Below are 13,377 nucleotides of genomic sequence, written 5' to 3' on the forward strand. Positions count from 1 at the left end.
TATTACATTTACATGAATTACTGAACTTTATTGGCTAAGTATGAAGAGGTAAAAAATATTCACAAAATATATTCGCTATAGCTATAGCTGCATGTAGCCAGTACTTTAACTTAAATAAGACTTGCTGTGTACACTCGCATATGATCGCATTCAAATCAAACACAAAAAAACTCTTATTCTACTATGCTATATACAATGTAAACAACGAACATCGGTTTTAATTCCAAGAGTTCCACTGTACATTTTAACCCTTCAGTCGCACAACATAAATTGAACAAAAAAAAAATAACTTCATGTATCACGATTATCGCTTAACACTACCTGTTTGCGTGGAACATATCTAAGTCCTTCCTACACTAACATCACCTGTGTTAACCAATCAATGTCTTCTGCTCAATCAAGTGATATATTTGTTTGTCTATCTGTTTAACATTACAATATGGGTGCGTTCGTAACGTTGTTACCCCGCCCATTCGTTGAATCATTATTTACTAATCGAAGGTCTCACTGCTGGAAAATCCGCAGCAAATATTCTGTCATAGTGTGTAATACTCGTTTAATATAAAAAGATATCTTGTACTTTATCATCGATTTTATAATCCGGGTATCTTAATATGAGAAGAGCTTGCAAGTCGATCAAGGTATGGTCCGTTTTACAGAAACATGCTTTCATTCTGTGCGAATCCAATATTGGTCAGTCCGGTTTCAGTGTTGTTCCTTGGGTAGTGTTGATCAATACGCCTAAAAGTAGACAAATAAAGCATATGAGTACATACGGTATTTCTATCGAAAAAAACATTGGTGTAACGCATCGCGCATTTGAAAAGCTTAGCGGCAAAAAGTACCGCATAATTATCGATTCATAGGAAATAACTGGAGGTGTAAGGTGTAGAGAACTGCCGTATTATTCCAGTAGTAGACTTTTCCACTGTATGCAGGCGAGTGTGGCGAGGTAGTGTAGAAACCGAGAGCTTTATAGTAAACAGACATGAAATCTATGAACAACGTTTAACTACTAGACTGTTATTTTGATCTTAAGTTATTGTTTTTATAGAATGCATGTTTTCCTATTAAAGCAAAAATTTGAGCCATTTTTAAAATTTTACTCATCGATTTAGAATTCGAATACAATTTGGTAAAATAATATGAAACTAACTGTACACCGAGCCCAGCATTTTAGACAGAAAAATATATTTTTCAAATTCATAGTCTAATGACGTGAATTTGCAACATCGGACTAATTTAAGGCAAACATACCCTACTTTCGATGCAGAGAATCGATTTTTTTTTCACACTAGAATCGTATGTATGTATTTTGTGTTTGAAAATTCAATCGTTTTACGTAGCACATTAAAGTTTCGGCGATATAAAAAAATTTCATTTTCCAGAGTTGTATACTTCAGGTTTTGAGTTTTAGTTTTAATTGCAATCGCTCATTTATTATTCGTAGATAGAGGGCATGAGGGTTTTATATCTATGAAGACTGATTAAAAGTAGTCGAGAACGCTCAGGAACAACGTCGAATAGAACTCGAAGGAAAAAAAACGAAACACACTTGGAAAATTTGGAGTGTGTCGGTTCCAAGATAGCGAAAGTGCTGAAGTTGCCAAAAAAACAACAGTTTCTCGAGCGCTGTAAATCTAAACAGAAATCCTGAGTATAAAAAGGAATCAGTAAAAAAACTGGAATTCCATAAATCAAACTGTCCCTCAGTTCAACTGTTAAAAAGAAATTTAATCAAAAATTATTAACTAGAAAATTAAAAGATGAAAAGTAACATAGCTACATCACTTGACATGTAACATCATACAGAAATGTTACCAAAGAGAAAAAATATATATTTAATGTAAAAAAGAACTGGAATCAGAAACCGTCAGCTACGCAGCAAGTGTTGATGTGGCCTGGTACAACGTACAAAGCCAAATTCCAAACGGTGCAGAACATCCTTGCCAAAGAAGAAAACCCGTTGTACAATGCCAGTGAATATCCGAACCTGTAAATGGAGCAGAAGTCCGTGGTCAAAAAGCGTACAAGGCTCTTTTATCGTGTTTTGACAAAACATAGGGACAAAACTTTATCCGAAGAAGAAACATACGTCAAATTCAATTTTAAATAGCTTCCCGGTCAACATTTTTACAACGCGACTGGACGTGGGGATGTGCCGAGAAGATTCAATTTCCTATTTGCTGAAAAGTTCACGAAGGAAGCCATTTGGCGCGTCACAGATGCAAATGACAGTTTCCCTTTCGTTGATAACCCAATAATGCTTATGACAGACATGTGATATCGGAATCACTGTACACCATGAAATCGCATGTCTGTCACCCTGAGCATCAAATAATAAACAACCATCCTTTTTTTAAAAAAAAATCTCAGTAGAACGCTAACAAGCAGCATAAAACTTATATACTTTATCAACGTTATATTTTCAAAAATAGTCAAAGCATGAAATGTTCATAAATTTAGTGAAGCTTTGAAATACACATAAGGAAAACAATATATTCATATTTGTACATAAAATCAGCACTAATGAGTAATTGTTTTAAATTCAATAACAAGTAATTTTATTGTTGAAATTTATTTAAAAACATAATGATTCATATTTTGAATTCACATTAACGATAAATATCCAATACATCAATAAACCAATTGTGTAATCACCCTGTTTATTGATGACCAATTGAAATTCCAGTAATCACAACTGTCAAATTTTGTCAAATCTATTTCGGAATATTATGAAATTCAAGAAGGTTTTTAAAATCAGCTTCACGATAAACAAAATCCTTTTTATGAAATTTTCGAAATGAATAACTGTTACGTTGATAGCATTGTATTTCTGGAATATGTGTGTGTAATGCCGTTTTTGATAGTTACATACTAAGAGCAAATTCAGCAGCTGCAAGATTCATATGGGTGGTAACTGAACTGAAGTTAGATTCATAATGTAACTGAAACTGAAACAAACGTATCCCTAGCAAGCCGTTTTAGTTTTATTTATTCGAACAGTTCTACTGTCAAATTTAAAACTGGTATACGCTGCCGTTCTATTTTTTTCTATATTTTCAACACAGATAAAACACTGCTGGGGCTGCCAGTTTATTTTGTTATAATTGCTAGATTTAAATTTTATAACTGACATAAATTTTGCATCTAGAACTAGAACACTCCTGAATATGCCCTAAGATTATCTTAGATTTATTTGCTATTTTGAGGCTCAATGTGAGAAGTTTATGCGCTCTTCTTTCTATTGTGAATATGCGGGTGAAAAAAGAATTATGGTTGAACACCTTGAAATTTATGTGTATTTTATAAAAGTCGACATGATTTACAAACAAAATTTGGTGATTCACCGCCTTTTTGGTAGAAATCGTTGCTTCGTTGCATAAAAAATCTTAGAAAAATAGTTCCAAAAGCCTTTCATATTTCCTCCACTTTTTATTTTTATTTGATACTAGCTAACCCATCGAACTTCGTCTCGCCCAAAAATTATTTGTTAGAATTTATGTTTTCGGACTGCAGTATTGTCAAACGACTAAGTGGTTAACGTTTCTCTCCATTATTTTTCTGATTACTTAAACTACAATCAACGGAATTCAACACACGTTCGCTTTACCCCAAATAGAAATATCACCAAAAAACAATGTGAACATGTGAAATAAGCAAAAATTTAGCCAATGCACAGATTGTAATCCCATTCTTTGAGTCAATGTTCTGAACAGAGATCCCTCTCTAATGGCATCGACATAATAGACGTTTTCTCTTCCAGACGTGATTCTTGTTTCCGGCAATCGGTAAAAAAGCTCACTAACCAGAATTTTGTATTGATAAACTTAACACAATGTTGAATTCTTAAAAAAAGATTTGACTTAGACTGCATAGAAAGCATTTTGAACAGTCCGTTTTCAAGGAATTACTGATACTTGAATGTTCACTCGACGCAACAAACTTTGAACTTTGAAGTAGTTTCTTGTACAGCTTTTAAGTAGCGAAAAAAAAATTTCTCAAAACATTTTCTGTTCTTTCATGTTTCCAAAAAGTGCCTCGCGTTCTTTAGAGCTCTAATAAAGTGGATGTTTTTCAGGAACTGTGAAACATTTGGTAGCTTAGAGAGACAATGGTTAAATTTTAATTTGATATTGATTTTACTAATTTGAAAATTCTTCACAGAAAATGAAAAATAAAATACAGTCTCAATTTATTATGGTAATCATCTTGAACATTGATGTAGGTAATTGATGTAACCAAATGGATTTTATGCCGGATCAAGCATTCCAATACATGCACACGCATTCAGCTCAGTCATCGCCGATGAGGAAAAAAAAACGTCCCGGATAGTCCCGGACTAGTGCCAATAGACTTAGTCCAATGGACTTTCTTTTCACTGGACTACAAGTGAAAACATCGCTATGTGACAACGTGCAGTCGCCAAAGTACGGTTGAAAATCCTCTCTTTCTCACGAAATACTCAAATTTTCACCGCACTAACATGATAGAACGCGTTCACTCGTTGAGGGTTTCACCGGAAGTGTAGTTAGATCTAGCGCTTCTACAGCACCAGCACTATCTTTCAATTGATTCTTCCAAAAATTTTCTGATTTGACCAATATTATTCACCTGACTGCATTACACACAATCCACGATATTAGAACTTTTTCTTCCGCCTACAGCGGTTTTTCTAGAACAGTCATATACATTCCGCCAGTCATTTAGTACGCAATAATTTTGATACTCAATTAAGGGCTGAGGCCAGTAGGTCGCGTAAAACCACGTGGCTCGCTATGCGTATTATATTTCTCTCCATGATCTCTCGCAAATGTGCAAACTGACTCTCGATGTGGCTGGGTGGCTAAGCAAGTTTTGATATTTTCGGTTACAAGTTTGACTACATCACAGAAAATCCAAGAAAGCTGCCGCTTGTTTGACGGCCTTTTTGAGCCGATTTCATTTCTCTCTCATGTTTCGTTACGTTACCAGGGAACTAAAATGGCGCCGACTTAGAAATCGACTTACCTCCACAAAAATAAGTTTCACTTAATTTTCATCGCAATAACATATATGTTTTATGTACTAATCGCATCTAAATTAAATTATCTACATTGTCAGGATAGATTTTTGATCCATGCTTTTGAAGGCGAGACATTCATTGAACAAGTTGAAAGTTTCCATTTTCAGCTATGCAATTCTTCCTTCAGAAAAAAGACTTTCCCGACCGCTAAAGTCAATGAGTCATTCTGAAATTTTCATAGAATAATCTAAAAAAATTTTCTAAGAGATTGTCAGTTGGGTTTTTTGATATTCGTCACCGTTTCTGAGAAAATCAGTTTTTAAGCGTGAAAATAGCCCTCTAAATCACTCTAAAACACACTGGCCTCAGCCCTTAAGCACGTTGCTTGAAATGACAAATCACATGGATCAAGTATGCATGTGAAATCTCCACACAAAACTATTCGTTGCGCGCCAAAGGATTTTGTCTACGATCTAGTATTCTTTTCTTCGACGACCAAACACTTATGCATCTCGTTGCGCGCCAAACATAAACGTAGATCTAGCAAACATAGGCGATTTTTTTAACGGAAAATTCCATTGTCCATACAAAACAATTTTATGGAATTTCCCCACTTTTTCGGTGAATTTTCATTGCGATTACAAAGGATGACATCTGCATATATATATATATATATATATATATATATATATATATATATATATATATATATATATATATATATATATATATATATATATATATATATATATATATATATATATATATATATATATATATATATATATATATATATATATATATATATATATATATATATATATATATATATATATATATATATATATATATATATATATATATATATATATATATATATATATATATATATATATATATATATAATTATGGACATTAAATTTTCCACATACGCAAAACATGTCTGTCACCTCATCGTTGTATGTACGTGTACAGCGTTGTACAGAAATCATTGTACGAAAATCACATGTCTGTCAGCGGTATAATTCTTACAGTGCACGTAAGAATTATTGAGTTATCAACGAAAGGGAAACTTTGATTTTTTCAGCAAACATGAACTTGAATCTTCTCTGTATATCCATACGACCCGTCGCGTTTTAAAACTCTTGTCCTATTCGTTCGTATAGAATTTCATTAGTAAAATTTGGAGTGCTGAAATTACCAAGAAAGGAGCTGTAACTTGTTTTTATGAGCTTTTGTCATGTTTACGTAGATGTATTGTTTAAAACAATCTACCTTTTATCTATCGCAACACATTTGATGTGTGAAAATCGTTCCCGTCAGGAAAATAAAACCATCGAACAAGTTGATTGTTGAATTCCTAACGTTACAGTCCAATCGTGCAGATGTCGTAAATCGTAGTACTGACAATGTACCACAGTACTCCTGCTTGTAACAATCGTAACAATTGCTTAGTACTTTGTACAAACATGTGACAATTAATCACGGCTGGTCACGCTTCTAACAAGCTATTGTTCAATAAAATTAGTCATTCGTCCAAGAATCCGAGCCGGTGTATAGAAATGATGGAAATCACTTAGACGTCCGTAGAGCAATTACTCCTTAATTTCACCATGCAGAACCGATTATCTCACGCTCGACTTACCTCGTTTCACCATCGATGGACCGCGTGACAACACTGCTCACGACGCTGCCACCACTTCCACTTCCACTTCGTTCACGTGGTTGCTTCTGGCTAAGCTTATCCTTGAGCGCTAGAAGCGCCAATCCTCCGATTATGCTGCATATGCCCATCACCGTAAGCGGCAAGTACTGATCAGTGTGTTCCTGGCGAGATAAAATCAGGATATTAGACATTAATTATAGAACCACCCTGGTGAGCATTTATACCAGAACAAGATGACAATTCTTAAATTAAAATATGATAAAATGAAACATTCTCCAACATGAATGCACACATAAACGCTTCTAGAAATAGCAAACTTGATAATAAACATGGCTGCGAAATGACAAATCTCATCTACGACTGTATAAGCTGGTCACTGTAGAACAGCAATAAGGATATTGTTCCGCCCGGGTATTGAACGAATGGGGAGTAGCTGAAATTAATTGCGTGAAACGAAATCGGTTGAATGGGTTTGTCTACAATTGATTGTCTAGTAAACATGCTCGATTACCGCCGTGTTTAGAACCATTTGTTCATTGACGGTCGGAAACCCAGGTGTCCATGCGGGTGTGAATATAGGTTATTCAGGGCTTACTGGCTGCGCCGGTTTAAAGGGCTGCACTGGATCACGTACATCGTGGCATGCTAATTAATTCAAAACTCGTTACATGCCTCGGATGGCTGATTTGCATCGTTTGGTATGGCAAATGGAACACATGGGACAGACGCCGGTTTACAACATGTAGGAAAAACGTAAATCTAGTTGTTTTGCGAAATTCAATTTTTACTCTATATTATTGATTTTGCCGCATGATGCTTATTTCCTTCATTGTTTTGTTTATTATTATTATTCAGATTTGTTCATAAATAAGGCATAAAATTTTTTAAACATGAAGATTTCTAGAGCCCAAAATGGTTTCCAACTCGACAAATGAATGAACTTCCATCTAGCCAGAAAGCAATTGATTTGTTTTGAAATCCGATGTTACGTTTTTAATCATTCATAGTTCTATGTTAAAATTTTTTGTTACCTTTATTCACGAACTAAATTTGAGGAAAAAATCGTTATTTGAGTGCCACAAAACGATGTTTGAACAGAACAGCGATTTCTAGTTCATCAATATTTTTTTAAAAGCTTTTAAAAACAGTATTTTTGAATCGCATTTGAAGACCAGATATCGAAAAACGATGTTTGCAACTTCCGCGTTATCTAAATTTCTTGAAATCTGTTGTTATTTTCGATTCATCCGAAAATATACATATTGTAATGGTTTAAACAAAATTTGTTCGACCGGGAGCTTTCATTTTGACATTACTTGCATCTACTCATCAAATCCATTTCGAATATATACATATTTTGAGAAATTTCAAGGCACGCGTTTGCGTCGTGATGATGATCTTAGCGAGTTTCACAATGACATAATCTTGTTTTCTGCTGATTGAACATTTGTGTTGGGAATTTACACTATTTCAACTCTCAACATGATAACATCTATTTTCGACTGCTTCCATTTAATCGTTCACAGGAAAAGATAAGGAATAAACAGGAATTTGGTGCTTTACCTGCTTTCCGAAAGACAACGACTCATCATTCTCTCCCATAGGTAGCGGTAAAATTTGGAGGTAGGTATAAGGTCTAGGATTCGCTTTAGGCTGGGATGGCGGAACCAAAAATGAATAGTTGGTTTTCACCAAGTGCAAATAAAATTTAGAATAATAAAGAAATTAGAAAAACTACACCACTTCTGTCAAATTGGGAATTCAATCGCCATGATAACTAATTCGCTGTACTCATCAAGTTGACGCATAGAAGATCGGTTATAATAAAGAAATTTCATGAGCCAGCTAAATTCAACGTAATTTTTTCATTCGAATCACGCATCTCCATACGAAAAATAAATGAAAATTCACTTTTACTTGGCATAGAATCGAGAATGTAGAATTTCAGCTAATGTAGCTGAATTTTATATCGAAACACACACAAAAATTCAATTTCACATGTCATTAGATACAATATTCTATCCTAACAAAAGTAAATACTGCATGCTAAGAGTTATCTTGGATTTTCTGATGATCTCAAACATATCCATAAACCGGAAGCTTTAATATCGAATTTTGAATCAAATTCAAACATAGTTTTCCAGGAACCACTCGTCAAATCTGTTACAAAAATACCGGCTACGAATATTATCATTGCATTTATTCTCATCACTTTATTTTGGGTTGATGTCGAGACACTAGAAATTGTCTTAAACTCAGTTATATTTTTCCACCACTTCCAATGAAAAACAAATCAAGAGGGAAGATTAATTATTGAAATTGAAAACATGAAAGTTTGCGAAAAAGAATCCCCATGGGCCGGATTCGAACCCACAACTTTCTTTCCATCGTTGAGATGCCATACCAATTGAGCTACTCTGGTGCATGTGGAAACTTGTTCCAGATAGCAACTTGATTAAGGGGAGCACTTTATGAAAAATATGGTTTCAGTCGATGTATATCTTATCTGAAAAAAAATTGCAGTTTCAAAGCCGAACTACAAATATTTTCGGAGATTTGAAGCAAGTCTCCTGGACAATTTAGTATATATTTTTCTGTTTCTGTACAATAAAATAAAGAAAATGGAACGTTTCATAGAGTTTCCCCCTCAAAGCTTGAGTAATTTAATATCAGTATACACAAAAATACTGATTCATCTTGGACCCTTGTTAATGAAATAATAATTTTGATTACTCAAATGATGATTATTTATTGCACATTAATTGGAAAGCTAGTGAAAGAATTCTTTGAAAATCGCCCAATAGTTCTCAATTGGCCTAAATCATCGAGGGCTATTTTGTGTATTGAGATCCATTTGGAATGTAGCTTGCTATTTCAGGCTAGAACACTAACAACAAATTTCGCAGCTAGAAGTTTTATATGGAAGATCTATAATAGAACTGAAACTGGAACAAACATATCCCCAGCAATCCGATCTAGTTTTATTTATTCGAACATTTCTTCTGTAAAATTTAAAACTGGCATACGATGCCGTTCAATTTTTTTTTCTATATTTGAAACACGAGTAAAACACTACTGGGACTGCCAGTTTTGCTTGTTATAATATCCAGATTTAAATTTTAAAACTGATATAAATTAAGCATCTAGAACTAGTACACTAGTGGAATCCCGGAACACCTACGCTCGATGGAAATCCCAAAAATATTTACAAGTAAGTTCAGGCATATTAACTCTGAGAAAATATTTTACACGGACGGATCACAAATTGAAGAGGCTACTGGGTTTGGTATATTCAAAAAGAATGTTTCGGCTTCATTTAGGCTTCAAGAACCTGCATCTGTTTATATAGCAGAGTTAGCAGCAGTTCTTTATAGTTTGAGTGTAATCGTTACATTATCTCCAAACCATTATTTTCTCTTCACAGATAGTCTGAGTGCAATTGAAGTCTTTCGCTCAAACGTTGCTGGCAAAAATTAACCGTTTTTCTTGGGCAAAATAAAACAGTGTCTGAACGACATATTGAATAATAATTATCAAATCACAATGGTATGGGTCCCGGCTCATTGCTCCATTCCAGGCAATGAAAGAGCCGATATTTTAGCCAAAACGTGGTGCTATCGAGGGTGAAATTTATGAGAGACCGATTAGTTTAAACGAATTCTATAGCGCGTCTCGCCAAAGAACACTTGCCAGCTGGCAAGCTTCTTGGGAGAAAGATGATCTGGGTCGGTGGATGCACTCAATTATTCCTAAAATATCGACAAAGGCATGGTTCAGGGGACTAGATGTGAGTAGAGATTTCATTCGTGTGATGTCCAGACTCATGTCCAATCACTACATGTTAGATGCACATCTCCTTCGAATTGGACTTTCCGAGACTAATCATTGTGCTTGTGAAGAAGGTTATCGGGATATTGATCATGTCGTTTGGACATGCGTGTAAGATCTCAACTAATAAATTCCTTGCGTAGCCAAGGTAGACTATCCAATGTCCCAGTTCGCGACATTCTTGCTTGTCGTGACCTTCCTTTCATGAATCTTCTATATCATTTCATTAAGTCAATTGGAGTTCCAATTTAAATTTTATTTTATGTTAGATGGTTTTCTCTTCCATGAGTTCAACAAATAGCCAGCTATCTTATATTAAATAAAAGTGATGAACTGGTACAAACAAACCTAAATAGTTATAAGATCGTGTACAAAACTAATGTATTTTATTTAATGTAATTTATAATAGCAACTCGCTTGATAAAAACGTGGTTAATCCACCTAGCAGTGAGATGATACCTTTTTTATCAATACGCATGTGTTTTTGCATGGATATTCTTAGGTGTTTCAGTTCTCATGACATTATTTTAATTATCGTCGTTTTAAACGGCAAATTGAGATTTTAATCACTCATTACCCTGTAATGCCGAAACTGCAAAACATATCGAATTTCAATCTTAGCGTGTGACAATCGATTGAACATTCCATGAGATGTCGAAGTAAGTTCCACTTTAGAGTTTTTCGTCATTATTTATGGTACTTCCAGAGCCGGTATTCAGGAATTAGCATAGCCCAAAATGATTCGAATGGCCATAAATTATTACGCCAAACAATTTACATGAAATTTATAAACTCATCATCTGTAATTCCAGAATCGGATAAAATTCACCGATTTTGTATGGGACCTTAAGTCCTGTAATATTTGTTTTTGAAGTTCGATTTGGTCTTTTTTGAGAAAATGATTGAGCTTTGAGAATCGATTCGATACTGGAACCGGAATTCTAAAATCGGTGTAGCCGAAATCAGTTAAATTCACCTGAGGAGTGTGTAGACATCTTTGAGAAATTGTAGTGCGAATTAAAATTTGGGGGTACATTCCGAATCCAAAAACGAATACCGCTCAAACTGAAATAAATTTATTTGGTAATCGACTATCCAAATCTGCAAACCCGATAAACCTGATTAATTTATGTGAAATGGACATTTTTATACTAATCACCCTGCATTTTCTAAACCAGAAGTCGGATCTGACTAAAAGAGTAAGAGGGATTTTAAGACCTCTCATTTGAATCATAGATGATTCTTAGATTTCATTTGAATCTTAGATCGGTTCAGCCATCTACGAGAAAAATTAATTGCATTATTTTAATTTCGTTTCACATATCATCCTGTGGTTCCGCAATCAGAAGTCGGATCCAAACGTAATTCAGGAACCTTGTTTGGGAGTATACGACTTTTCATATGAATCTGAGTTTGTAGAAAACGGTTTAACCATCTCCGAGAAAATTGAATGAAATTATTTGTCACACACGCATTTGCTGATCTCGACGAACTGAGTCGTATGGTATATGGAAGTCATGTTCTTCCAGCATTTATTGCTGTAAATAGTTTAAATCAATATAATTATGGAATTACTTCCAACTCGATAATGCTGGTATCATCTGGTTTACATATGCCATATTCGAAAGATTATGTTGCCAAAAATGAACCGTGCTAAAATTGGTCCGAGGCAAAAAGTCATGAAAAAAGATGCTGTACACAGTCTTTTTGGTACTTAGAAACAATTATATGTAACAGTATAAAAAATCGTGTTTCATGTTGCTCCCAAGCATTGCTTTTTCATACAGCGCTCAAAATTCCTTCTACTGGAATAAGTCTTACACAAAAATATCGATATCTCCGTTAAAAATGGACGGATTTTAACAATCTATGGCTTGTTGGATAGGTATTACCGAGCGAAATCTAAGTCTGGAAACATATTCTGTTTTCAAGGTCAAATGTGACAGATACTGTCAAAAAACAGAAAATTTTGACATAAAACTTCGTATAACTCAAAAAGTAAACATCCGATCTCAAAACCATTCAATAGCGTTCTGGGTGACGGGGAGACCTTCCATTTGCGACTAGTTTGATCAAAATCGGTCCAGCCATCTCTGAGATCTCGAGCTCTTAGTTGACAACACACATACAGACACACACATACACACACACATACACACACACACAGACATTTGCTCAGTTCGTCGAGCTCAATCGATTGGTATATGACATTCGGCGGGCCTCGGAAAATTTTTCGAAAGTTTGAGCGAATTCTATACCTATTTTTTATATATATAAAAATAGGTAAAACAGTGTTTATATTAACTAATGAATACCAACATACTAATATGATATTTGAAATGTATTAGGTTTAAAGTACTATGTATTGTGGATGCCAGGGCAAAAAAAAATTTATGTATATGCCCTATGAAATAAACGTATTTATGAAAACAAAACTAGTACACTACTGAATATGCCCTGAAGGTACATTGTGAGTTCCAATGCACGATAAAACACGTTTTACCTTTTCTAATATAAAAAATAGGTATAGAATTCGCTCAAACTTTACAAAAATTTTCCGAGGCCCGGTGTGTGTGTGTGTGTGTGTGTGTGTTTTTTGTCAACAAAGAGGTCGAGATCTCAGAGAAGGCTGAACCGATTTTGATCAAACTAGTCGCAAATGAAAGGTCTTCCTGTCACCCTGAACGCTATTGAATGGTTTTGTGATCGGATGTTTACTTTTTGAGTTATACGAAGTTTTACAATACAATTTTTTGACAATATCTGTCACAACTGACCTTAAAAACAGAATATGTTTTAGACTTAGATTCCGCACGGTAATAGTTATCCAACAAGCAATAGATTGTCAAAATCCGTCCATTTTTAACAAAGATAACGA

The 13,377-nt window shown here is 34.5% G+C and overlaps 1 protein-coding gene across 1 annotated transcript in view; it reads right to left on the reverse strand.

Annotated features, from left to right (window-relative positions):
- Window positions 1-13: 13 nt before the first annotated feature.
- LOC131428476 (organic cation transporter protein) overlaps window positions 14-13,377 on the reverse strand; it is a 94,641-nt gene continuing 81,277 nt past the window's right edge. Inside the window, exons 6-7 of the mRNA XM_058592456.1 lie at window positions 6,651-6,832; window positions 14-741 (exon numbers count right to left, since the gene is read on the reverse strand). Coding sequence (XP_058448439.1) covers window positions 654-741; window positions 6,651-6,832 — 270 coding nt within the window. The 3' untranslated portion in view covers window positions 14-653. The remainder of the gene's footprint in view (window positions 742-6,650; window positions 6,833-13,377) is intronic.

The sequence above is a fragment of the Malaya genurostris genome, chromosome 2 (assembly GCF_030247185.1).
Source record: "Malaya genurostris strain Urasoe2022 chromosome 2, Malgen_1.1, whole genome shotgun sequence".
Classification (NCBI taxonomy): domain Eukaryota; kingdom Metazoa; phylum Arthropoda; class Insecta; order Diptera; family Culicidae; genus Malaya; species Malaya genurostris.